The sequence below is a fragment of the Gossypium raimondii genome, chromosome 7 (genome assembly GCF_025698545.1).
Source record: "Gossypium raimondii isolate GPD5lz chromosome 7, ASM2569854v1, whole genome shotgun sequence".
NCBI classification, from domain to species: Eukaryota; Viridiplantae; Streptophyta; class Magnoliopsida; order Malvales; family Malvaceae; genus Gossypium; species Gossypium raimondii.
Genome location: NC_068571.1, coordinates 44,669,551 through 44,697,234, shown reverse-complemented (window position 1 = coordinate 44,697,234; position 27,684 = coordinate 44,669,551). Strand labels below are relative to the sequence as shown.

Below are 27,684 nucleotides of genomic sequence, written 5' to 3'. Positions count from 1 at the left end.
GAATCCGTGCAATTATTAAAAAAGATAGCTGACATGGAGATAGATAATTTTCCATCACACATAATAGAAGAAATCAAGAACACGTGGGAGATTTGAAACTCACCAAGATTGTCAACAGATTCATTACATCTAGATGAAATAGAGTTAATAAATCTAGATAATATTCAAGAAGGATAAAGCCAAACAAGGAAGCCACGTGGGAGAATAACATCCAAGAAAAGAACATTTAAATTTAGAGGTTATTTAAAGAATAAAGCATCTAGATACAAACAAATAAAGTTTGTAATGTCAATCAATGATGTGACAAGACAAAAGAAAAGTTATTTGGAATCAACAATTAATTCATCATTAATAAGATATCATCCTTATCAAAAACACTGTGCGGGATTCAAAAAAAAATAAAATAGAATTTAAGAATTCTCTTATAAATAGAGATAGAGGAAGCCTAAACAAGGCATCGAAAAAAGTTTTAAAAACTTTTCTTTGTTCTCTTCTCATCCACCAGTCTCCTTTATCTTTATAAAATCTTTTTCTTTACTTCTACTTTTGTAATAAAATCTATTATCTTTCGCATCCCTTCTGTGAGAAGAAAATTTGTCCTATTAGGACAAAAGAAACATGGGGAAGCTTTTTCAGGTACTATCATATTTTTTTCGAAAAAAAGAAAGATGTTAAAGAAGAATATCAATGAACATGTAAATAAAATCATAAACGAATATAATTTCTTTTTTTAAAGACTTTGTTAGCTTCAGCATTTAAACAAATTAATGGTCATAAGTTGGCATAACATGATTTTGATGGCTCATCTAATAACTGAAGGAACCAACTGTTACTCTTATTTGCGTAATTGTTTTCATGTTAGTTTACATGCAATTTTAAGATAGTGAAGAAAAAAAAATGCCATTAAAAAAAAAATTAACATCCCAACATAACCATCCCTCTAAAATTAACAATCATTTGCACTTCAATTCCTTCATATCCATTGAAATGAAATTGGCATAAAATTTTATTTGAAGAAGTAATAAAATTTTCTTCAAACAGGAATGGAAAGTATATTTCAAAAAATTGAATCAAAATGAGGTGTTGGGTAGCCTGGCTTAGCTTTTATGCCTCCTTGACTGCGAAATATCATCTTCTACACGCTTGATATCACCCTTCAGCTCCTGCAATGTTGTTCCTCTGTATTCTGTTGTGCCTTCAGCATCTAACAAACTTGAAAGATGCTTCAAACAAGAAAGATACTCCGCCTTAACTTGCCTCAAATCACCGATTAACCTTTCAGCTGCCAACTGCATTGTATAGTTTAAAACAATTGACATTCTTGCAACAACATACATTTAATTCAAGATTTCAGCTTTCTATTTCAATGAAAACATGTAAGTATGAAGCCATAATTTAAGGGTAAATGAGAGTTGCATTTAACTTGGTTTCAAAGTGCTGTTGGGTGCATTAGGCTGCATAGGAGATTATTAAATGCAATATGACAAACAATTTTGCTCCAAAAATACAAAACATATATAACAGATGATATTTGGAATAAAGAAATTATAGTACAAAAGGGATAATTGACCTAATTTGCAGGTTTCTGAGCAACATGAATGGTTCTACTCAACTCCAAAGGATAAGTGAGAAAAAAATGGGTGATGACAAGAAAAGAATTTAAAAGAAACCAGGCACCGCATAAGAAAAAGAACAAGTCAACTCACCAATGTAAGAGAGTAAAGTAAAATGAGTGATTAAAATAAATATAAGACATTAACCAGGCGATGTACCTCTTTGTAGGCAGAAATGCATTCAAAATGTGCATTTTTGACCTCAGGAGTGGATGACAACTTTGCCTGTAGCCCAACGGAACCATAGTAACTATTAGTACAATGGTCAAAGGACTGCTTGAAATAAATAAGTCTAAACTACCAATTATGTCACTACATCAAGAACACAAGGATGCATAGAAAATTGACATCGACCGGCATATTTCAATATCATCAAACATCTCAAATAAGTTTAGGTGAAGAAAAACATATCTGATACACTTGTTCAAACTATTGAATTTAAAAAAGGAAAATTACCAAAGAACATAGGAGAAGCATGATGGTATTTGATTTCAATGGAGATCATCATATGTAAGGCCCCTCTCTTGTTTTTCCTATTTCCTTTATTCTCACATACCAATTTGTTTTCAATGTTCTTTATCTTTTTCTTTTTCTTTTTTTATTTCAGAAATTAAAAAAATGCCCAAAACAAAATCACACCCCAATAAAATGATGTGGCATATTAGCCTCATGTTGCATTTAACTAACTATTTGTGGTCTTTTGCCCCATTGTGTGGGGTAGTTCATTGTGCAAACTGAAAAACAAAAGTACCTAAGGTACTTTAGGTGCCAAATCAAACATTAACTATAACTTGGGTATCAAATGAATAACACTAAATAGAAATGTCAATTTGACCAAAGCAAGACTACTGTAAATCGTAAATCATTTCAAAGAAACCTGAACCAAATGCCGAGAACCAGAAGGTTACAATACTAACCCCTGATTCCTGCAATTCTAGCCTGTTGATCTCCAAAAGCCCTAGTTCATTGAGCGACTGCAACTGCAACCACAATGAAAAAAAAAATTGTCACATCCCATGATAACAAAGAGAATTATAATTTAAAAGCAACACATCTTTAACAAACTAACATTTAGCATGATGTTGACTTTTTTTTTTTTTTTGCAATTTAAATATTGATATCACCAATTCATTAGTTTTTAGGCCAAAGAAAGAAATTCAAATCGACTTTGTCAACTGGTAGCTCACAACAAAAAATTGTGAATGCTGTGATAATAAAAGCATACTTCTTTTGTCAGGTAAGGAGGAGAATAAACAATAAAATATCAGCACAGAACTGTAAATAAAAGATAATGGTTGGGAAATATAATTACATCATTATCACCTTATTCTGGCCATTAACAATCTAAGGATCCAAGCTCATTAAATAAAATAATATAAATGATCAAATTGTGAACAATATCATTTTATATCATACTCCCTCTATCCCAATTTTTTCAACTTGACGAGAAATTGTTTCCATGGGAGGAAACAAAGTTGGCTTGTTTAAATCTCCACATAAATAGACAACAAAATCTTAAACATTTAGATAAAAGAAGCTGACAGATAATCTGTTGACAGCTTATCTCAGCTAATCTCATTACTGATTTTTAGGGATCAGATTAGCTTAAAATTAGGATTATTGAATTAACGTATTGATTATGTTTCCTTAGTTAGGCCTACTCTTTTAGTATAAATAGCCATGTAAATTTTTCTGTTGAATATACAAGAGAAAAGGATTCATATTATCAACATAATCTATTATTGACAAGGAACTAACCAGTATGATCACTGCTGCATAACCATCTCGCCTAGTTTCTCCAGAAACTCCATAACCTTGCTTCTTGTTTTGTGTTTTCGATTTACTAATAACTTTCCTTGCTATCCTATCACGTAAAGAGAAAGGAGTAAGACATATTTGTTCGAATCTATGATATGCAGACAAGGGCAGAGAATAAATTATTACTAGGGAAATAACAAATTAACCTATGTTAATCATTATCAACTAAATTGAAGAGTAAAAAGTGGCTGAAGATAGGTTGTAGAGCCCCTAATTTCTTTTTCTGGTAATGAAACAGCACTAACCTTATTGCATTGTTTAAAAGACCTTTTGCCTTGTCAAGCTCAGCAATTGCATCAGAAACATGCATCCCCCTAAGTTGATTGTAATTAAGCATTACCACCCTAGCAATGTGAAGCATGTTGGCTCCAATCTGTCCCCAGGAAAAACAAAGGAGATTCCTCTTAAATTTACCTTATCGCTTTTCTCAGTAACATTTTTTGTTCTTCTTACAATTATTTTATATGTGAAATAGGACGATGTCATGAAATAGCAAAGAAACAAAATATTATTAGACTTCCATTTTGGCAATGTTTGTACTCATTCAACATAGAAATCCAAACGAGCTTATTGAATATTTCAAAAGATTGTATAAATGTTGGGATACATTGAGTAGAATAGTGTTGGTGAATATGTCCAAACATTGAAGCTTCTCTCATAAACATTGATAACTATGAGAGACTTCCAAATTGCTTTTAAAATTTGTATAGACCATAAAAAGCAGTGCATTAAACATAAAAGTGGGAGAAGCAAACACAAATTGTACACAGTACATTTGAGTCTGACAAAAAACAATTTAATTACAATAATTTTTTGCCAAATCCATCCACCTCCTTGAAGTTATTTACCATACTCACCAGTTGTTAAAAACACAACCCAAAACACTTGTTTTGACAGGTTTGGCCAACATTCTTATATAAAACATGTTACCAAACACAACAACAAAAATGTTCATTTTAAAAGCTCATTTTCAGTGTTGATGTCGCCAAAAAAACAGTTGTGTCATATATACAAATTTAACAACCAGTGTGTAGTGATGAGTGTTTTTATTTACAAGGGTTTTGTCCAGGATTCCAGAATATTGTTTCCAATAATCAAGATGGCTGACAGTAAAATAGAACAAAAAAGTTAGCTACGTAGCAAGAATAACAATGTACAAAGGCACTGGCACACATATGCGCCTTTTATCAACATAGACAAATCTTACTTTATTGTTGTTACTTTTTAATACTTAGCAACAAAAAGATCATACAAATAATTGATTATTTTCTAAGAGAAAGTAAACTTTTGGCTTAGTCCCTACAAATACATTGTTCATGCAAATTAAGTATTAGTGAATTGATGCGGTTCATGCATGTTTATCTTTACCATCACTCATCCCTTTTTATAGTTATAAGAAAGGTCTTATTTTGAGTTCAAAACAAACAACTATCCATTGGTTTGAATTTTGAAACTCAACACAAGAAATAATTACTTCAAAATTATTCTTTTCAAGTTTCTAAGACTTAAAAAGAAATTAAGAACACATGGTGATTAATTCCAACTTTCCAAACTAGCAATCATTTTTGTTAGAAATTTAATAGTATAATGAAAATACTTCATTGAATCAAAACAACTGATCAAAATGATTTCAATTCTTATTTTTAGATATTTTTATCTGTACAAAATCAAAACAACAAACCTGGATGTGATCTTCAGGGAGTAATGTTTTCCGAGCATCAAGACACCTAAGAAGAAAAATGCATAAAAGAATATGATGTCTGGAACCATAAACTATCACAATATTGAAGAACAATTAAAGTCTACCAACCTTTCAAGAAGTTCTTGTGCTTCTTTTAAGCTCCCAGATGATTGTAACGTTAAGCCCAACCCTTCAGCAGCAACTACAGTGTCCAATGAGTTCCATCCCTGAAAGAAAATGAAGTTAGTCACTAAAGAAAATGATTCAATACAGCAATCATTTAATAACTATGTCACCTAATTGTTTATGAGATTTGAGGGCAATTCGGTTCTTGAGATAGATTGTTGGGAGTAAAAACCTTTTGAATTGTATTTTGTGAGAACTTAATAGAAACTTAAGTTGCAAGGGCAGGCAGTAAATGTGCTTGCATAGCTCATTGGAGAAAATAGAGAGGAGAAAAGAAACAAATTCCAAAAGAACCCTAGAAGATGTTTCTTCCAATAGTTGCAAGGAACATTCTAGACTCTAGGAACCTTTCACTACCTGAGGTATAAAAGGTAAAAGGAAAGGCCCTACCCCAAGTGAAGCAACAACCTAATACTTAAAAGTATCAAGCAACGTTAACAAACTATGTTAGAAGGTGCCAGTAAGGGTGACAACATGTCCAATGCATGCACTTATAAATTTAAACATTTTGTCAAGTACATGGCAATAAGCATACATTGATTTACATGAATCATGTAGAAGCTGATAAAAGAACCATGAGGAGGTGGTTTTATCCTAAAATCAACAAATAGGAATAATAGAAGTATCTTCAGAAAATACAAGTTATGAAGTCAATATCATTTGAACTTCAAACAATTTGGAATGCATAATAACATATAACAAGAATGTCTTCAGAGAGGAAAAGTTTCACACAGAAATTCATACACACCCAGAGGTACCCACAAACATAAGTAAAAAGCATAAGCACAATAATTACACGTATAAAAGAACATACATGAGCAGAGGAATAAAATTCGAACCTTAGATAATTCCATAATATGAAGGACCTTTCTCTCTATATTTTCTGCTTCTGAAATACGATTGGATTTTATGTATATCTAGAAAAAATAGCAACGACGTAAGTGGATTTGATGCATTACAGGAGTATAACTAGTAGAAAAAACCAGAACAGTAAAGAAAATCTGAACTAATGCTACAATGACAAAATTTTAAGTTTGAACAAGAAAAACTATGGTTGTTTGTAGAACCATTAATGATAATATCCAAGTATAAGTTTGACTAATGTGTTTTACAGACAATTTATCCCAGAGTCACAGCAGCTTTCTATCCTAGCCCTTGGATACACATGAACCCCATCTAAACAGCTAATCCGAGCCATTGACACTCATTAAAATAATTGCAAATTATATAGTACAGATAAAACAGAAAAAAAAAATAGTATTTCTAAAACCAATTTATATAACTTCCGGATTGTTGCATCAAGTCAGATAAAGCAAAATAAAGAAGCATCCGTAACCCAATACCTCAGAAATGAACAATTAGGTATAGTGCCACAATTATGAAAATATTAGTACATCATGTGTTCAAAAAAATGCATGAAGAATGTGCAACAGAAAGTATCACCAAAAGGGATTACATGTTCAATCATGTGCATCATCTAGCGTGAACATTTTATCCTGGAATTTTAGCATTGTAACTTAAGATGCTACCTCTATTCAATTAAAATTTTCATGCAAGGGAAACAACTTGTTGAGGTCAGCAAAAGTAATAAGTTGAACCTCAAATATATAATTTTTCTTCAGCTGTAAAATTCCTATTATTTTACATACATGCTAACTTGAGTGGGAAAGAGGGGGACTATAATTTCCATCCTCAACAAATCAATCTGTTGATATATGTTGGTTGCAGAACTTAAAAGTAGATGATTTTTTACATAGTTAACAAACAAATATATAAACAACATGCTCACAACGTAACATAAAGGGAAAAAAGCAAAAAAGGATGACCGCTAAAACCAGATAGGCCTGATATGGTGTCCTTAAAATTCAACTAGAACTTAATGGCTGTCTAAATTTTGTAACTAGCATGGTAAGCATACAAATATCTTTTCTCCACATGGTTACATGGAGTTAAAACCTGCCAAAGATAGTCAGCTTCCATCAAGATTGACTAATGAGGGCCTCCCTTCGGATGCCTTAGAAGACCAAGTGTGTCAATAGGAAACTACAAAGAAGCGAGATTTTGCCTCAATAGATTCTCCAATGAAGTATAACTGAGCCTTTTCATTACCCTAACCAGGTAAACATCCTATCAACCAAAGGCTATTTAAGTGATATGAAAAATGCTATAAAAAGGACAGGAAGATTTACAACCTGCGCCAGATATCGTAATCTCCTGATGCATGCCATTGACTCCCCCTGACCACTTTCCTATATATAGTTGAGCACATTAAAAAAATCGAAAACCACCAAACCCATGACCGTATAACACCCATAATTAACACTAACTTTGACCAGAATAGAAATGTACCTCTAGTACTCTGATAGAATCCTGAATAACGACCTCAGAATCGTTTAGTCTACCTTGGAGAAACAATACCTACAATTAAACGACAACTCACTCTAACATCAAAACACATTAATGAGAATACAGCAGAAGACAAAGATTATAACAATGAAGCAAAAGTAGGATATGTAACAAATTTACAGGCACAAAGAGTTCGTTACTACAATATCTCCTGTCATAATTAGGCATGAATCTCACCATCCATTACCACAGAAAAGACATTTTGCAGCACTTAAATCAAAGAGTGCATATAGATGAGGAAATTGAAAATTTTCAAGCATTTTAAAAAGCATCAATTATGATATCAGCATTTGTAATTGCATTGTTTGGACAAGTATTTCTTAGTAAATTCCAGTTTGCACAAGAAACTCAGTTTTGTCCCTAAAACACTCAAATCCGACAGTTCAGAATCCCACACTCCACACCAAAAGACTGCTTCTTGCATTGCTAAAAACTCGAACCTTCAATAGGCATGCATGCATGCATGCATGCATGACTGCATCAATTTAAATTACTCTCTAATTAAAAAAAAAAAGGCTAATGAATCTTAAAACTAAGGTTTTAAAACCCAAATCCACAAATGTTTGTTCCACTCACTAGTCAAGATGAAATTGGTGAATCTTTAAGAAACAAAAAATCTTGCTCACAAGTTGTCCTATTTTTCACTTCAAATGAAGTACTCAAGAAAAAAAATTTCTTTCAGCAAACCCAAATTCTTTTCAGTTTCTTTCTTCAATACTCATTTAAATTGACCAAAGAAATCTAAGCATTCAAATCAACTACTTTTGTGGTGAAATCTTACATTAAAGGTTTTTGCAGTTCATGATAAAGAACGAGAAACGTTGGATAAAAAAACCAAGAGGTTGATTATTGCCTCTGTTTTGCAAGCAAAACTAATCACACCCATATTGGGTTTATGATAAATGCTCATATTCCATCATCGGAGCAGATGTAGAATCTCTAAACAATTTAACTAGAGAGTAGTTAGAGGTAAATCTAAAGAACTCCGGTGTAATATATTCTATGCTTAGAATGAAATTTGAAGTACTGGAATTTGATGAGGGGGGGAAAAATAACGAAGTTAGGGAGAGAAAAAAAGAGAAAAATGTACAATATGGAATATGAAATTATAAGTTAGGCAACTTTTAATTTGCCAAGATTTAAATTTGATATTATTTCTACTAAAGGAATCCCTCATCCAAAGACAGCTTAAAAATTTGAAATTCTAATCATTCTTGAAGTGGATTGATGAACAAAATGTAAATCTCCTCCAATCACTGATGCACATTATAAAGAAAAAATGCAGAACACAAGGATGAGAACTAATTAATAGTACAAGAGACTGTAGCAAAATAAAACAACAGAAGGGTGACATAATGATATGGATATTTGAAACATTACCGTTCCAAGGTGATACATTGTATCCGCATAATCTGCGCTGCCACGTCCAAGAACACGTCCCTTTATCTGAACCATTTTGTAGCATAATTCTGTCATTCTAAAGAAAGTATAACAGAGAAAAGGTATCTAATCTCAATTTGAGTCACAAAATGCATTTAAGGTGAAAATCAGTAAAAAGATATCTAAGCATGTATATGTCTCTGTGTGATGCATATGTGTGTGTGCATGCTCACGCGTGTGTATATAAAGGCATACCTACTTGAATATCTGATTCATACCTTTAAAGCACTCTGTCAAAGGAATTACCAAACCCAAAAAAAAAAAAAAAAAAGATATTTTAGATGAAGTTGTCATAAACTGCAAGTATCGAAGAATAAATAGGTAGATAAACATCAACATAGAGACTTAGGAGATGAATGCAATTGAGTTGAATTAATTAAGTCTATCGTTGCACACCATAAAATTTAATGCCAAACATATATACAAGTTATTAATACTAAAATACGATAGACATGAAACAACTAGCAGTTGTACGTGTTTAAGAAAGAGCTTTAATCTATCAAATTGTTGCCAGGCCGTTTAGAATTAAGTACTTTGTGATTAAACAAGAGTATAAAAAATAATAATAGTATACTTTTAATTTTTAAAATTATTTTAAAAAAAAAAAACTAGAAAGCTACTCAAACATGATGCTTCAATATGTTCTTTGGAATTTATATGAATTACAAGTTAAAATATGACGAGATTCTGAACTACACATTCCCATCTCCAAATGAAAGGAGAATACATAATTTCTTGATTGGCATTAGAATGAAGCAGGGACACCAGAAAGGGACTAGATTTTTTTAATTTAACTAAGAAACAACTAGCTGTTTAGAAAGTCTAATACTGAAATTCTCTGACATCTAGTTGACATGGTAATCAGAGTAGGGAAACGATATTCCATCATGCTTATAGTGTACCAAACAATCCAAGTTATCCAATAATAACTAAGGAGCTGTCTCTTAGAATATGATCCTGGTCTTCCAATTAAAACATTCCTTACTAGATAGAAGCAAACTGCAGTCTGCAACAACTGTGATATCAATTTTTCCCAGAAATGCTGTGTTTCTTAATACCCTGAATTAGCTGCTGTTAACAAAGGAGGCCACAATAAATAGCGTGTTTTTTGGTCTATGCTCACAGTTCTCATGCCTGACACAACCCACCAGCTAGATCATATGATTAACAACTACGTATGCAAATCCACAATATCCAAATTGATACAGATAGAAGAAATATTGATCATTAAAAAAGTTTCCAAGTCAATGAACCATATTCTCTTACCTCATAGCACACCCTAGCCTCCTCCAACTTTCTCTGGACAAGATAGAACTGCCCGAGATTGTGCAGGGCAACTCCTACACTTTATTAATATGGATAAAATAGTTCAATGAACAATAAGAAATAAGATTAATAAGGCAGTTGCTTGCACCCATTTACAACTATTTTGGTACAGTAGAAGAAACTACTGTATTATTAACATAAATGAAATCTGTCTGCTCATACAAAATCTGTGTTCAGGTACATCTACCTTCTTGAACAATAAAACTGGAAAATGTAGTATGTCAGGAAAACAGCACTAATTTCCTTAAGTAGATCGATTCCAAATAAATCTCATGTTTGGACTAAGACCATCTCCATTGGACACCTTCAACAGTTTCAAAGATTTTGGACAAGATAGTCGCAATGGGTTATTCCATTAGTTTGATTTTTCTAAATTTTAGGTTCCTTATCGATCATATTTGTCTTAATGGTTGGAAAATTAGGCAAGGTACAGCTGTCTGGTACTAAACAATACTGCTAGCACCATTCACTGAAGAAGTAGCAGTGACAGGTTTTTGTATCTTAAACTTGAGAATTGGTTTATCAGGTTTCAACTTAAAGACGAACTTTGGAAAAGTTTGCAAGCTTCTCTGACATGTGTCCAATTTCAACAAGAACTTAATGTTTTCCAGATATGTAGAATTATATAAACTAAGTTGCGTAGGATTTTCAATCTCTCATCTTGGCTTTTATGTTTTCCTCTTATCTGATTAATTCCTTTTTTCTTCATATTCCTCGATATAAATTAAACCAGATCTGAAACCCAAGCAAGAAGGCAACTCCCAAATCTTAGTCTTTTCCTTCAAACCTACTCTGCATAAGCCTTAGTTTCTTCTACATCAAATCCTAACCTGAATTGACAGTTACAACACTAAACAAAGCAGATTCTGTACGGTAGATGATGTATAATGCATGGAAACATAAACATGAATAATTACTAGAAAATTACTTAACTGTGCAAGTGTATCTGAACATGCCATCTTCATGAAATTTAAAATATTATATGAAAGAAAAATGTACAAAATAATATACTTGAGATATAATCCTGATGACATATGATCCTTCTGTAAGTTTAAAAAGTAACGCGCTAGTTACCGTATATCTTCAGAGCCAAATGCCTCCTCTAATATGCGGATGGCATCTAAATACAAAGGTTCTGCCTTGTCAAATGCCTTTTTAACTCTGTAAAGCTCTGCCTAAAAAGGATGAAAGGGAAAAAAGTAAAGGGAACAAGGGAATGAATTTCTTAAACAGAAGAAGCTACATTGCAATGTAAATAAATAGATTTAGAGAAGAAAAAAGCAAGGAAAAGAGAAGCTTTTTATCTTAACTTCATGAGAAGAAAGAATTGACATCACTACTTTCATTTGGACAATGTGGATACCTAGAGTAAATATAAGACAACCAATGGTCTATTAAGCATTCCCAAAAGTGTGATGGGTCCGCACTGTTTAATAGATATGGGGCTCACATAAACATACCAGTGATTGAAATTTTCAAGGTATTAAAAAAATTTGACTATGTCAACATGCTTGAGAGAGATCACCTATGTCAGAAGCTTCCAGCCACAACAACATTACATATCAAACCAAATTCAACATTGGCATCGGTGTTATTCTCGAGCAATTACTCTAAGCAGAGAACAAATGAAACTGATGAAAGCAGATCCAATGTAGAAATATATATTCTGTCAAGCTAAACAGCCAAAACTAGTGTTTTTTCCTTGTCCAATGTGGTACCTATATTAATTTGGCTAAAGATATACATTTTGGTGCAAGATAATGGTTAGAATGTGGCCAAAACTAGTGTTTTTTTCTTGTCCAGTGTAGAAATAGATATACTTTTTAGTGTTTAATTCGAGTTTTAAGGTTAATTTGATGAAAGTTAATTGCTAATATTATTAGGTTCAAACTTTCATGGTTTTGTTAATAGAATAAATTTTTTGTTAATTGTGAATTTTTTTAATATTTTTTAATTTGTTAAATATAGTTTGATTAATGTGATTTTTAGGTTTTAGGGTTGATTCAATGAAAGTTAATTGCTAATATTATTAATTAATTATAAATTTTCATCAAAGTAACCCTAAAACTCGAATTAAACACTAAAAATTAAAATTATTACTTTTAGTAGACCTAATCATTGGCCGGGCCACCACTTAAGCCCGAAGGTCCGCCTAAAAAGTGGGAGGGTTTAGGTAAAAGTATAGGCCCAAAAAATGAGCTTGGACAAGAAAATAAAGCCTGTTTTCTAAATGGGTCGAACCTCAAGTAAAATTTTTTGGCTCGGCCCGGCCCAAATTTGCCCAAATGTTTTCCTCACTGCTGTTTTGCTGTTGTTTGTCGCCATTGATGTTGTTTTGCTTCCATTTTCCTATCAGATTGTTACTATTTTGTTGTTATTGTTTGGATATTATATAACTCTTATTTTATTATTAATTTTGCTACTATGTTAGAGGTAATTGCAAGAGGCATTTGCTTGCTAAGTTGCAATTACCTTAATGTTATTTAAGTATAAAGACTTTTTTTTTTAATGTATTTTCAATTTGTTGGGAAACATTTATTTTAATGTTTTTAGTGTATTTGATGTATTATATTTTTTAAATTTATTTTATATAAAAATAATATATAAAAAATTAATACGGGCTGGGCTCAGGTTTAGCATTTTTCAGTCGGACCAAGCTTGGACAAAATTTTAGGCCCATTTTCAAGCTGGGCCTGGGCCTAGAAAACGGGCCTAAAGTTTTGCAATGGCCCAGCCCATTATCAAGTCTAACTTTTAGGTACTAAAATGTATAACTTTTGCCAAATACAGGTACCGCATTAGACAAAAAAAATCAAAGCTACTACATTAGAAAAAAGTGTCTAATTCGGAAATTAAAAAATGCATTAAGCCTTAGAGATATTTCAAACCTTTCTCACCTAGAAGCAAGTTTTAAAATCATTCAATGTCCTAAACAATAGAAATGCCACCAAAACCTCAATATCAAATTATACAAACAAGTAGATATATTTTGCATACCATAAATAATAGCTATGAATAAGTGTACTTAAAGTATCAAAGATATATATATTTTTTTAATTTGTGCAGTATTAGATATGTACTTGAAAGTGTTGGAAACATTAGGGTGCTTCAATCATAAGATAAGATACAAATAGATAGTTTTTGGAGTATGTATGTTGCATCTACCATGATTATAGCCAAAGGCAGTTGAGAAGTAGACTCACCAAATTGTTGCATGCAGATGCAACATGGGGATCTCTCTCCCCAAATCCTTCTTTAGCTTCCTGGATTGCAGAAAGGAAGAACTTTTCTGCTTCCTCTAGTTTTCCCTATTATTTATAAAAGGAAGAGGGAGAGAGAGCAAGTCAGAAACTAAAACAGAGAGATAAAAAGTAGAGCAAAAAATGCTTGCCTGCAGAAAATAATCCCTCCCATTATCTGTAAAAATTCTCCACTTAGATGTGTGTACATTGGATATAACAGAGCCATCCTCAATTTTACGTAATCCAGAAATGTTAGCGCCTTGGATATCACTCTCTGTATTTGTTTGATTTGAGCCATCGTCAGCAAAAACGGGGTGGACATTTATCCCCAAAATTATAGCTGCAAAGAAAACAGAGCCATCAACAAGAATTGTATAAGCAGTAATCAATTGTAAGACGATAACCGATCAAAGAAAATATTTGAGATAGATTTAAAAGTAACTTTTAAATAGATTTAAAAGTAACTTTTAAAAAGCTAAGGCATTTTGTTTGGATGTTTAGCTATACCTTAAAGGATTCAATGTGTTTTTTCTTGTTTTAGTTCAGCTCAAAAGCTCTATTACTTAAGAAAGGATAACGGTACCTTTGATCAAGAAGGATGCAAGGATCATGGTTTCAGCAATGAAGATGAATACCAAAAAAATGAATCATGGATAGCGTACAGAAAAAGCACAGCAGCATGCAAGCTTCATTGCCTTTTTTCAAGAATAGGAACATGCAATTTTAAACCGAAAATACATGGAAAAAATGAGACATTAGTATGAACTAATATATCTTAAATGGTCAATAATTGAAGCTAAATACTGATCTAAGAAAAGCAATTAAATCATTTGATGGGAAAAGGAATTTCAGTTAATTTTAGCAACATTTTGCTTTACATTTATTGCTTTGATTTGCACAATATATGTATCTCTAAGTGTCTGCATGGTTGGCTTCAAGTTCTAAAAGTTCTCTGCATTTGTTGTCTTTCTTTGCAATTACTCTCATTCTCTTCAAGCACCCAGCAGTCACTGCAAACCACTGACATCTATTCAGTGACATTCCTCCTATCTTTCTTTGTCTCACTCCCATTTATTTTATACCCCTTTTTTTCCCATTTCCAGCTGATCCCCTTCATCTTATTTTACCAGCACAACCAAGCTAAGATTTGAGCTTTCAACAATTTGTTTTTAAAATATGCTTAATTTTGGTTTTATTTACATGATTTGAGTTCTGGCTTAATACAGACTTAGGATGAAGGTCTATTGATGAATGGACAAGCCCAAGGGTCATGACTTGTATGATCTATGGGTAGCAAGAACTCAAGAAATTTTTGAGGATTTTAAGATTTTCGTAATGATCTTTAAGATGTTGATAGAGGAACCTGGATTTGTAGGTTAATTGAGTGTTTTATCTATGTATTTCAGTTTGGCCAATGCCAAATGAACAACTAGTCTCAGTACTTGATCAAAGTGACACTTTTAGTGCCTCAACAATAATTCATATTAAATCATGTCTTCTTACTTAAATTATTTGTTAATCCACTCAATTGCTAACGATGTCAAATTATCATAATTGGCATTGCTGACATGGTCATTGACTTCATTATTGTGTCTTTGAACAAACTGACATGGCATTTTCACAAAATTTGGAAAGTCTGAAGATGACAAGGATTTTTTTTTTTTTGGCCCCTTGAACTATTTTTATTCTTCCCCTCTCAATTCATCTTCAAGATTTTAAATTTGGGTTGGGGGGGGGGGACAATAGTATGGGCACCAAATTTGGTAGCCATAACCAAATAGAAACCAGAATCAGATATGGAAACCATCTCCAGCAAAAATCAATGCAAACTACAATTTCCTGAAAAAAATTTAATACATTAGACAAATCTTTGATCAACTCAAAGAACAAGAAGGTTAAAACGTGATATCAAGATGCCAATATTCTTTGTTTGCATATCTATCCAGTGCATAATTCGAAACAAATACTCTTCAATAGAAAACAGTAAAAACCATTTTTCTCAAATATATTATACATATGAGAAAGAGGAGGGCAGACAACAATATAGGTTAAGAAATTCTAGATAGAAACACCAAAAAATTCTACATATGCTACAAAGAAATTCAACAACATTTTGAATTGTGAAAGACCAAAAAAATCAAAACACTTTGATAAGAAAGGGAGAAAACATTAAACTTTTCTGCAGTTCTATTTCTAACCCAAAAGTTCATTAAGGAAGTGCTTGAATTTTCAGGAATCATATTAAAATGATACCCAGATATCCAAAAGGGAATAAGAGGATTTACAGAACATAGAAATACTCCCTATATGATCTAATGCAACAAGTCAATAGAAGGCAGCAATATTGTAGCTTATCAACCGAGAACCCCATTGAAAAAAAGAAAGAAGAAAAACTGAGTCCTTTTTAAATGTTTGAGGGTGTGATTGAGGAGGAGTACAAGAACTTCAGTAGAAATGACAAAAGAAAAAAGTTACAGTGCAGAGATAAAGACTAGTATAGTAGGTAAGAAGGAAAATTTGATGAGAGAGAAAGTGAGAAGTTATACCAGCTTGAATAGATAGTATAGTCCATATAGGAGGATCAGCATAAGTCGTACTCCATGAACTTCCATTACCAAATTGATTGGGGAATTGGATTTTTCCTGCAATAATATCAAAATCGATGATATCAGGAAGAACTAGATAATATAACAGCTAAACATGAAAGACCATTACAGACAGAGTTAACTTGTAACTTATGCTACTCGTTTCACTCTTTCCTCTTCGTTTTTTCCGAGGGAAGTCAACAAACATGAACATGGCTAAAAGGCAACACTATTTCTACTATCAAAAGTAGACTCAAGCATTTTGTTGCCAAAAAGTTTTACATTTTCTAAATTTGTTTGCTTTTGTACCCAAATTCACTTTTTTTTTTTTCTTTTTGGTTCCTAAAGCAAGTAAATAGCAGAAGTAACAAACACTGGTACATAATAAACAAAAAAATGAAGAACAATTTGGGGAATAATCCAAATAATTAGAATTCTAATCTAAGAATTGGAACTCTCTCAAATTTAAAAGGATAATACGGGCTTGACCAGATTCAGTGTAGCGTCACTGAATCGAAAGTGAATTCAGGAAAAATAGCGAAATTAACAAAAATGATCACAAAAATTTAAAAATTGAGAAACATACTGGAAAGAGAGAACGGCAACGGAGTGGCGATAGCCATTGAAGTTGTTGGAGGAGAAACAGAAGTGAAGATGGAGTGGGAAGGGAGGCGAACTCTCCTTAGCAAACTAACGGCAGCTTTACGCAGATACATCTTCTGCTTTTGCAGTACGTCGGTTTTCTACCCTAACCGATAACTAATAATAAAAGGAAAGGAAGGGAAAATTAAAGAAAGGAAAATAATGGAAAAGAGCGCGGTAAAGAAAAGAAAAGTGGGAAACCAAACCATAAAGAAGAGACTAAATTTAATAAATATTAAATAATGTGAGGCCTCCTTAAAAAATTAAAAATTTAGATGCCTTGAAAATAATAAGCTTTAATTATTTTTGGACTAAATAGTTAAAATTTAAATGTTACAACATGATTTAAGTTTTATATATTTAAAATTTAGTTCACGTTTTTTAAGAATTTAATTCTTCTATTTTTTTGATTTGATAATTTAGGTCTAATTGTTAACACCATTTACCATTATAATTTTTCTATTAAATTTATTGATATGACATTTTAAAATTTTAAAAGAGTTACTCACTTGATAATCATGTCATAAAAATGGCATTATAGGGGACTTGAATTTAACAATGTTAACAATTTTTAATTTTACATCAACATTTTTAGAATCAAGACTAATTTGATATAATTTATACTTCTTGAGGGTTGAAATTGTTATTGTACCCATTTTAAAAGCTAGCATCATTAGCCCACTAAAATATACAAAATTGAATAGTTAAGTGACCATCTTGTAACTATTTATAGTAGGATGACCAAAAAACTTACTAATAATTAAATGAATACTAACATAACTTGCTCATTTATTTAAGGCTTAATATAACATTGGCACTGAACTTGATACTTTTTTTCTAATTTGTTATCTAATTTTTTTTATCTAATTTGGTACTCAAACTTGACACTTTTTCTTAAGTTGGTGCTTAATTTTTTTGGGTTCAATTTGGTACCTGAATTTGACTCTAGTTCCTAATTTGGTACCTAACCTTTTTTTTTTGTTTGAGTTGGTACTTGTCAAATGTTTTGCAAATTACTCCAATTTACTAAAAATATTATTTTATGAGGTAGCAAAAATAATCAATGTATGACCGACATGTGACAGATGATATGATATTTTTATATATTTTATATGTTTAATTTATTTTAGTTTAATTTATTTATTTATTTATTTTATTAATTGAAAATAATAAATTTCTTTTAATTTGGGGTTTTTGAAATCTTTTTTCCTTATCTAATATTAATTTGTTAAGCATGGTTGAATACCAATTTTTTAACATGAATTTCCTCTAATGATGATAATATTTTTGTAGCATAAAAAAATTAACATTGTTAGTATTTTATGTAATTTTATAACATTAAATAAATTTAGGTATTAAATTGAACATAAAAAGGTTTAGGTACCAAATTAGAAAAAATTGCCAAGTTCATGTACCAAATTGGGCCAAAAAAATTTATATACCAAATTAGGAAAAAGTGTCAAATTCAAGTACTAAATGTTATATTAAGCTTTTATTTAATAGTATATAGATTAATTTCATCTGATCCTTATAATAAAGGGACCTACCATGTAAATTCCCCGTTGAGAAAACCTTTACTTGATGGCCAATGCTCCGTTGTGTCGACTGGCAACACACTCCGAGATCCGAATTTGGTGCATCTCATTATCTAATTACTTGGGGATAATTTTTAATTAAAGTATAGAGTATAGACATTCGTGACTATTGAATTTTAAATATATAATTAATGAGAAAATTTTAATTAGCTTAATTGCAAAATTAAATTAACTTTGCATATTTTATAAATTCTATATTGTTAATATTTTGACAAATTGGATTCAATAATATGTAATTATATTTATATCAAATAAATTGATCTTTTTTATAAAGACAGGAGTAGGAATTGTTTAAGGACGGATCAACTCGATGTTATTCTCCACTAAAGAATACTTAAAACATAATTATTTTAACACTGCACAAAGTAATTCAATTTTAACTTACTAAAATTTTATTAAAATTTATTCATATAAATAAAAATAAAAATAAAAATATTTTATTTTATTTTTATCAAAACCTTTAATTGAACTGACATTATAAGTTAATTGGACATAATTCTAAAATTTTTATTTTACTATTTTCTCTCTATTTAATGACACTTTATATTGTAAAATATAATTAGAATTTTTATAAGAGATATATAATTAGAATTGGAACAAGAAAAATATATATAAAATTCAACATATTTTACACATTTTGTTGTGCCATATAAAATCAATTTAATCGTTTTAATATATATATTTATTAAAAATAGGGTAAACTGCATACGATATCACTAAACTATATGTAAGTTTACGTTTTGATCACTCAGCTTAAAAAAATTACAAAATGATCTCTAAACTATTCGAAGGTTTTCATTTAAGTCATTAGACTATTAAAATTGTAGTTGTATGATCTTCTCCATTTACATTGCCTATATCAATTGAAAACTTTTTTTCCCTCCTATTTTGCAATTTAGTTTATTTCATGAAACAACTTTTATTGTCACAAATCTACGAATCAAAATCCAAATAGCTTTCTTCTTCGATCTCTGACACTAACCGGTAGATTGACTTAGATCCATGATATGTTCTTCTACTCGTTGATAGATATTGATCAATCGTATTAATCGTCGAATCGTTGCTTGAAGTTCACTAGCTAGATTTAAAAAAGAAACTAACAGCCTAGTGATTTAAATAAAAACTTTGAATAGCTGCGACTTAAATGAAAACTTTTGAACAGTTCAATGACCATTTAACTTTTTAAAATTGAGTGATCAAAATGTAAATCGGTAATAATTTAGTGATATTGAGTGTAGTTTACCCTTAAAAATAATAATACCGAACCATGTGACGTACAGACAGCACACGTGTTTGAGTTGAATGTAATCAACTTAAAATAAAGTTATTTTATTTATTTAAAAAAATCCCAACAACCAACGAGAAAATATTATTCCAAATTCTACGTGTCATTGATGAGTTCATCTTCACTCTTCATTTCTATCTTTGATCTTTGAGGTTTTTCCTTAGTTCTTCAACTTACATCAAAGCAATAACACATCAACAATGACGGAGCAAATGAACGGTGCGTCCGTAGACGAAAATAACTGCACCCAAAGTGAGGAAATGCTGCTCCATGAAGCTCTCCGCCGTTTGATTTCGACGATCATCTACCCCGATGGATCTTCATCGTCACCAGCTCCGCTTCTGCAGCGGATCAAGATCTCTGTTTCCGAGAATGGGCCTCGCCTTGTGGAAGCCTCTAGAAACACTAGCCGTACTGTTATACGGTGGACTCGTAGTGGCAGCCCCCTTCGTGCTCTTCTTGTCATCTCTGTGAGGGTTTTTTTTATTTATTTTTTTCAAATTACTTTGTTAAACGATTTCTTTCTGCCTTTCTTCTGCTTCAGAATTGATAATTGTTAAAGGAAAGAACGAATTCTTAATCATCGCATTGCTTGACCAAAATCATGTGAAGTTTGTAATATTATTTCTATTTGATTTACTGTTCTTACAAAAGTAGAGGTAGAAGAAATCCCTTGGTGAAATTTAAATTTTTGATGGTGTAATACATTTTAAGCATTCTTTTTTCGTTTTTAATCAAGTATGATTTTGTTTGAGAGCAATTGTTAAAGAAGCAGGAAGCAAGAACAACCTAGTTAAGCTTTAATGAGTATAATTTTGCCGGGCACTGGAAGATTTTCATCACTCCAGTGAGAGATAGTTAAATTGGCAGACTTGTAACACAATAGGACCACTTTTGATTTTGATAGGCACTGATTTCTTTGTGTGCATCAGTTCTTATGCGTGAGTTGTGTGGAGAGAGAGGCTTGAATAGATGAAGCTATATTGTTTCCAACTATTGACGATACATATATATAAATATTTTTTCTCTTGAATAAGTAAAAGTAATGTTATATGAAATAATGAAATGAGTGTTTGTTTATTTTGTCATGTCTCTTGAGGAAACATGTATTGCAGATGTTATCCTCTAAAGGGTTACGGTTGTGAGCGAAGGCCGGTGAACAGTTACTTCCTGAGTTCATTTAAGAATGTTCTATTGACTCATAAAGAAAATGCGTCATTTTAGAAGCTTGGATGAGTCTTTCTTTTTTTACTTGGAAACGTTAAATTCATAATGGTTGCATCTTATAGCTGAGTTACAGATTGTGGCATGAGTTTCAAATTGCTTTGTGCCTTCTGGACTTTATAATTTTTCTATGTTTGCTTGTACAACTTTTTTTGTGCATACCTTATACACCATGCTGCTCTTCTTTCTTGCTGCTTAAATTGATATCTAGTTATGATAAATAAGTGGTGTTTACTTTGATCACATTTTTTGGTTTGCTTTTTTTGCCTTGTGTCCGCTAGCTCCCTTAATTTACATTCTTCAGAATCCTCTAACTGGCCTTTTACCGATACTTCTGCAGGTTGGGTCCATTGCTTTTCTTACCTTGACAGGATTGCTTGTATTTATGCTTTTCTTTCTAGCTGCAACTGTCAATGCCGTCATCATCTCTTCCCTCATTGCTTTGGCTGCTGCAGGAGGCTTCTTGGCTCTTTTCTTTGCCTGTGTAACAGTTTTTTACATTGGGGCCATATCGGTTGCTGCTTTTGTTATTTCAACTGCAATAATTTCAGCAATTATAGCTGCTCTTGTAGCTACAGGTATATCTTTTTAAGCATCTATTTTAGTTTTTACTTTGTTTCATTCTTATAGTTTTAAGATTATACTTGGTTGGAAACTACAAGATGAAGTCTTTTTGTTTTTATCTTTTTATAGGGTTGAACTTTTTTATCTTTATAAATTTTTGCTGGAAACCATGTCCCCGAATGAATTTCAGTCCTTATGGGTTATTTTAGATGGTAATCTGAATGAAGTTGCAACAAGTCGATGTATGCAGTATGTTGGGCTAAATCCATGATTTTCTCCTTGGAGTGTATCTGTGGGGTGGTCCTTTGGTGTCCCAAAGTTTTTATTTAGATATGTCACGGCCTATAAGTGGGGAACAGAATTTAGTTTTTATTTACATATCTGTGGGGTGGCCTTCCGTGTCCCAGAGTAGAAAAAGGATATGTCACAGCCTATAAGTGGGGAACTGAATTTAGATTTTTACTCTGCACTTTCTATCATCACCATGAGTATGTTCGATAATTGGTTTCTCTCTCTCACTCTCTCTCTCTCTCTTGCCGTATGGCTTTGCCTAGCTTCTAGCACAAAATAATGACCCATATTCCTTTTACTGAAAGTGGGGAACTGAATTTAGATTTTTACTCTGCACTTTCTATCATCACCATGAGTATGTTCGTTAATTGGTTTCTCTCTCTCACTCTCTCTCTTGCCGTATGGCTTTGCCTAGCTTCTAACACAAAATAATGACCTATATTCCCTTTACTGACCACGTTTGCTAAACCATGTGAGTGGTTTTTTGTGTGCCAGTTTGCATACACACATGCACAGTGGTTGCTGTATTTTTTCTTCTTTTTCCGTTTCAGATTCATGCAATTATGCTGTTTCATGCCCTCCAAATTGGAGGGAATGGGATAAGATGTTTCAATGCCTAAGTTGATATACTTCCTACTGCACATTAAGTAGTTTTGTTATTGAGTGTATCTGCACTGTTTTCTCTCTTTTATTCGAATTGCTGTCTTTCTGTGGCACTGTTATCATTTTCATACTACTGTGGTAACCGTAAGTAATTATGTGTTTCATGTCTTTATAATTGCTATATCAAACTATCTCAACCTGAAGCTTGAAACTCTTCACATTGAAAATCGATTTATGCTTTTTATTAAGCAACTTAATTTTTCTGGAGTACTGCTTCTCATCTGATACGTCAATATGAATCAGGTTGGGTTGGATTCTTTTGGGTTTTATGGTTGGGTACTAAGAGAAGTATGGACCTTGCAAAGCACTCCCTCAGCATTACTGGATCTGCTTTCTCAGCTTATTCTTCTGCTCAGCATGCTCATCGCCACCAGGAACTGCACAAAGTTTCAGACTGAAACACTTACTTGCTCATCATGTATATATTGTCAGATGCAGTTGATTAATCATAGATAAAAAGCATGTCAATGTGTTTGACAATTTAGTCGGCTAGGCCGACTTGCAGTATATAGGATGCTTGGTTTTCTTGTTTATGTTCACTTCTATTTTAGTTAGCCTGTCTCGGGGTAAACAGAACCTTGGTATCGGAAGTGTCTGTCGGTGTTTGGAGTTCATTCGTTTTATGGATGAATGGTGTTGTATTTCTGTTCCTCTAGAACTTAAGATAGATGGTTGAGTTTTATGTATAAAGACCATAAAAATAGTTGTGCAATAACTTGTTTGAAAATAAGGTTGTCTCCTTTTTTATTTGTACCCATTGTGCATCAACTTCACAGTAAATATAGTCCTACTTTTTACATGAAAATATTTTACAGAGTTTTTACATCAACACGTGTGTGCAAAAGATAGGGAATGCCAATGGTAAGATAACGTATGAGAAGGGGAAACCATCTCCTTTAACGTAGCTAGAGCATGTCCACGGAAACCGATGCATTAATTAATTACTACACATGGGCCAGGAATTCTTCTTTAATATAAAAAACAGTACAAAGTTTGTTAAAGTTGAATACCTATAATTTATAATTAAGTTAAATGTTTTTTATTATTTAAATTTAATTCGAATGATATACCTTAAAACCCCCAACAATCGGAAATTGATTCAAATCATATTATTTGGTTCAATTTTATTTAATTTAGTTTGATTATTATTTAAATATATTTGATTTGATAATTGAACCGTATCAAATTTATAATATAGAATAAATAAAATATATTTAAATTAGCTAAAAATCTTTAACATGCTATAAATAACAATTTTTAAATAATCTTAAAAACCATAATATTACACGATAATCTTAATTTTTTTCCCAAAAGCATCATCACCGTGCGTAATTTTTTGGTGCTACTGCTAATATGAATATTGACCGTAATAACTAAGATTTGAAATGGAAGTTAAGTTCGATTTCATTGTTGCAGTGATCCCATTCATTAATTTAATTCCTCGCGAATCAAACATGGCGGAAGAGGTAGAAAAAAAAAATTCAAATGTGCCTAAAAATTCCGAACAACTACCGGTTGGGCGGTCAATTTCGTTGGTTCGGTTACCCACGGAAGGTGCGGACCGTGGAGTGCTTCTCACTCTTCATGTTATCGTCTTTTTACTTTTACTAGCCTATTTCGAGTCTATTATTTAACACTATCACCAAATAAATCTCTCTTTTTCTCTATATAACATATCTTACAAAATACAAGATTTAAACCGGTTTCCGATCTCATTCAAATCCTTAATAACCGGCGATCGAAATGGATAGAATAAGGGCGTTTTTGGTAGCCGTGGCGGTTGTCACCATATGCGGCATACCTCAGGTCAGATCCACCGCTTCCGATCATCGTTACAAAGCTGGTGATGAAGTTCCTCTTTATGCTAATAAAGTAGGTCCTTATCACAATCCCAGGTATTCTTTCATCCTTTTTTGCTTTCCGATCTCAACTCAACTTTCGTTTTCCGTTAACTTTTTTGTTTAATTCACAGTGAGACCTATCGTTACTTCGATTTTCCGTTCTGTTCCTCAGGTTTGATTTTACTTCGTGTCGATTTCTATTTTATGATTTTTTTTATAACTTTAAATTGAGTGATTTGAGGGTTTGCTGTGTACTTTCAGCTCCCGTGAAGGAGAAGAAGGAAGCTTTGGGTGAAGTATTGAATGGAGATCGACTAGTGAGTGCGCCTTATAAACTTGAGTTTTTGACGGAGAAAGAGGCTGAAATTGCTTGTAAAAGGAAGCTTACGAAGGAAGAAGTGGTCAAGTTCAGAAAAGCTGTCTCGAAAGACTATTACTTCCAGATGTACTACGATGACCTTCCCATTTGGGGTTTCTTGGGGAAAGTTGAAAAGGAAGGGAAGACCGATCCAGCTGATTACAAATATTACCTCTTTAAGCATCTCGTTTTTGAGATCCATCATAACAAGGATCGTGTCATTGAGATCACTGTTCGATCTGATCCCAACGCCCTTGTGGATCTCACTGAAGATGTACCAGTTGATGTGGATTTTATGTACACTGTTAAATGGAAGGAAACCAACACTCCTTTCGAGAAACGGATGGACAAGTACTCGCTATCTTCTTCCTTGCCACACCATTTGGAAATCCACTGGTTCTCAATCATCAACTCATGTGTCACCGTTTTGTTATTGACTGGTTTCCTGGCCACCATTCTTATGCGAGTCCTGAAGAATGATTTCATCAAGTATGAATGGTTTCCATCTGTTTTTCATGCATGGAAAATTCCATATCTAATTCGATGTATACTGGGTTTTGTTTCTCAATGCCTGTATTCCTTATTTAATAGGTATGCACATGATGAGGAATCGGCAGATGACCAGGAGGAGTCTGGGTGGAAGTATATTCATGGTGATGTGTTCAGATACCCCAAGCACAAGTCCTTGTTTGCCGCCGCCCTTGGTTCTGGCACCCAGCTCTTCACTCTGTGAGTATCATCTTACATTGTTAATTGGCTCTTAGTTTCCAAGCAATCTGCAATCTGTTGACTGTTATTCATTTGCATCCTTTTCCAGTACAAGTTTCATTTTTATCCTTGCTCTAGTTGGGGTCTTTTATCCATATAACCGAGGAGCTCTTTTCACTGCTCTGGTCGTCATTTATGCCCTTACATCTGGCATTGCTGGGTACACTGCAGCTTCTTTCTATTGCCAGCTAGAAGGAACAAATTGGGTATGTAATTCCTGTCTTTCTTACTGTTTCCTGTATGTGATATTGTATTGCTTAAATACGAATATCTTGTTAGTCAAAATTCTGATGACTATTCCCACTTCCCACCCTTTTTCATGACAGGTGAGAAACTTATTACTAACCGGAAGCTTGTTTTGCGGACCTCTGTTTGTCACATTTTGCTTTCTTAATACCGTCGCAATTGCTTATAAAGCCACAGCAGCATTGCCATTTGGAACCATTGTGGTGATTTTTCTCATATGGGCTCTAGTCACTTCACCTTTATTAGTATTAGGAGGTATTGCTGGGAAGAATAGTAAGGCGGAGTTTCAAGCCCCTTGTCGCACCACAAAATATCCTAGAGAGATCCCACCATTGCCTTGGTACCGGAAAACTATTCCTCAGATGGCAATGGCAGGTTTCTTGCCATTCAGTGCTATCTATATTGAACTTTACTACATATTTGCCAGCGTGTGGGGACATAGGATCTACACCATATACAGCATCCTGTTTATTGTCTTTATCATTCTCTTGATTGTCACTGCTTTTATCACTGTGGCTTTGACTTATTTTCAACTTGCTGCTGAAGACCATGAGTGGTGGTGGAGGTATGTCGTTTTTAGCTTTCTGATATGTATATACTAAGCAAACACATGCATTTGGAAATCACGCCCAAACAACATATATTGACATGTAGATGCATGGCTGCTTGAAGAACATTTTTAAAATTTCTCATATTATTCTTCTGGTGAGCTCAAGTATTTTGTGTTTGTTTGTTTGTTCATTGGTTGTTCTCTACGTGGCATGTTTATCTTTGACTTATAATATGCACAACTTTTTCTAATATTGATGGATTGCCAATATTCATGCTGTAATATTCTTCTCTAATCTAGAATTTTGAATCATGATCTCCGTTTATACAATTCCAAACAAAATATGAGAATCCTGACTAGTTTATCTGTCAGTCTTGGATCATTTGTTGAATTATTAATATGAATCATTTTATGAGTAACCGACATGCAGATACCATGTGAGGCATGTCTCATTTCCGATAATCAGCTGGTCTTAATTGATGTTGTCTTTGGTCTATCAGGTCCTTCCTTTGTGGTGGGTCTACCGGGCTGTTCATATACACCTACTGTTTGTATTATTACAATGCACGGTCAGACATGTCAGGCTTCATGCAAACTTCGTTCTTCTTTGGGTACATGGCCTGCATTTGCTATGGCTTCTTCCTCATGCTCGGGGCTATCGGCTTCCGTGCATCTCTGCTCTTTGTTCGACACATTTACCGTTCAATCAAGTGTGAGTAGGAAGTTGGATGGTCTTCCCTGTTCACAAGAAGTAAGCATACTTTTGCTTTATCAGAACCAGTTGATAGGTAGTTTATCAAAAGATTCTACGATGATGATTACGAAAAGAGCAGACCGGAAGCGCGTGGGTGCTTTGGGCTGCTTTGGCAGTGTTGTATGAAATATGAACCATTCTAAACCTTAGTTGATGCCAACAAAAACTTTGCATTCCTCACTTCACCATTCCCATTTTGTTTACAATTATTATTATTTTTGTTGGAGTGAAAACATGTTGAATATTGAGATGCATACTTCTAGGACGAACTTTTGTTATTACGCAGTCATTTTCATGTTGTTAGCTCTAAAAACAATAATATATGTCTACATTTTGCAATCAATTCGTCGCATTTTGTGTTGGGTCCCGATTTGGTAGTGTTCTAAAATTTCAGTTTCAACTTTTGTGAAAGAAAAAACAAGTGTTGAAAGTGAATTTATCTGTTTTGATTTCGAAATAATTGAACTAAATGCGAAAATCGAATATCAAATATCTTATATTAATAATAATAATAATTCTAGTGAATGGAGTTCACATTTTAGTAATTTGCACATGAAAGCAATGCAACTTTTTGAGTACCATCTTCCCAACAAGAAGTGACTTGGA

The 27,684-nt window shown here is 32.8% G+C and overlaps 3 protein-coding genes across 7 annotated transcripts; 2 read left to right on the top strand and 1 right to left on the bottom strand.

Annotated features, from left to right (window-relative positions):
• Positions 1 to 810: 810 nt before the first annotated feature.
• On the bottom strand, positions 811 to 17,131 carry LOC105788704 (uncharacterized). Of its 5 annotated transcripts, none has more exons than XM_012615716.2 (18): positions 16,884 to 17,129; positions 16,259 to 16,354; positions 13,862 to 14,052; positions 13,674 to 13,778; positions 11,545 to 11,645; positions 10,411 to 10,489; positions 9,363 to 9,374; positions 9,085 to 9,150; positions 7,648 to 7,716; positions 7,491 to 7,547; positions 6,138 to 6,215; positions 5,242 to 5,339; positions 5,113 to 5,158; positions 3,677 to 3,804; positions 3,372 to 3,477; positions 2,531 to 2,593; positions 1,773 to 1,838; positions 811 to 1,289 (listed from the first exon to the last, which is right to left on the bottom strand). In XM_012615716.2, exons 1-18 carry the CDS (start codon positions 17,011 to 17,013, stop codon positions 1,098 to 1,100), a joined length of 1,683 nt encoding a protein of 560 aa, XP_012471170.1. In that variant the 5' UTR covers positions 17,014 to 17,129; the 3' UTR covers positions 811 to 1,097. The 5 variants fall into 5 exon arrangements, with proteins under 5 accessions (XP_012471170.1, XP_012471177.1, XP_052489198.1 ...); XM_012615741.2 differs by having other exon boundaries at positions 1,140 to 1,289; positions 2,491 to 2,593; positions 16,884 to 17,131; XM_012615723.2 differs by lacking the exon at positions 6,138 to 6,215 and having other exon boundaries at positions 16,884 to 17,130.
• Positions 17,132 to 19,898: 2,767 nt separating this feature from the next.
• Positions 19,899 to 23,314, top strand: LOC105788756 (uncharacterized). Its single transcript, XM_012615797.2, has 3 exons — positions 19,899 to 20,289; positions 21,384 to 21,621; positions 22,805 to 23,314. Exons 1-3 carry the CDS (start codon positions 20,020 to 20,022, stop codon positions 22,957 to 22,959), a joined length of 663 nt encoding a protein of 220 aa, XP_012471251.1. The 5' UTR covers positions 19,899 to 20,019; the 3' UTR covers positions 22,960 to 23,314.
• An 869-nt stretch (positions 23,315 to 24,183) lies between these two features.
• Positions 24,184 to 27,421, top strand: LOC105788764 (transmembrane 9 superfamily member 4). The gene is made up of 7 exons (XM_012615806.2): positions 24,184 to 24,456; positions 24,534 to 24,574; positions 24,664 to 25,249; positions 25,352 to 25,489; positions 25,578 to 25,734; positions 25,855 to 26,339; positions 26,825 to 27,421. Exons 1-7 carry the CDS (start codon positions 24,305 to 24,307, stop codon positions 27,042 to 27,044), a joined length of 1,779 nt encoding a protein of 592 aa, XP_012471260.1. The 5' UTR covers positions 24,184 to 24,304; the 3' UTR covers positions 27,045 to 27,421.
• Positions 27,422 to 27,684: the final 263 nt, after the last annotated feature.

Bases quoted from the DNA above. Each gene is read 5' to 3' on its own strand.
- LOC105788704 (XM_012615716.2), bottom strand. From the start codon at position 17,013: ATGTATCTGCGTAAAGCTGCCGTTAGTTTGCTAAGGAGAGTTCGCCTC. The intron at 13,779-13,861 runs GCAAGCATTTTT...TATAAATAATAG, and splicing joins GGAGGGATTATTTTCTGCAG to GGAAAACTAGAGGAAGCAGA. The intron at 1,290-1,772 runs GTACATCGCCTG...TATACAATGCAG, and splicing joins GCATTTCTGCCTACAAAGAG to TTGGCAGCTGAAAGGTTAAT.
- LOC105788756 (XM_012615797.2), top strand. From the start codon at position 20,020: ATGACGGAGCAAATGAACGGTGCGTCCGTAGACGAAAATAACTGCACC. The intron at 20,290-21,383 runs GTGAGGGTTTTT...ATACTTCTGCAG, and splicing joins GTGCTCTTCTTGTCATCTCT to GTTGGGTCCATTGCTTTTCT. The intron at 21,622-22,804 runs GTATATCTTTTT...AATATGAATCAG, and splicing joins AGCTGCTCTTGTAGCTACAG to GTTGGGTTGGATTCTTTTGG.
- LOC105788764 (XM_012615806.2), top strand. From the start codon at position 24,305: ATGGATAGAATAAGGGCGTTTTTGGTAGCCGTGGCGGTTGTCACCATA. The intron at 25,490-25,577 runs GTGAGTATCATC...ATCCTTTTCCAG, and splicing joins GGCACCCAGCTCTTCACTCT to TACAAGTTTCATTTTTATCC. The intron at 26,340-26,824 runs GTATGTCGTTTT...TTGGTCTATCAG, and splicing joins GACCATGAGTGGTGGTGGAG to GTCCTTCCTTTGTGGTGGGT.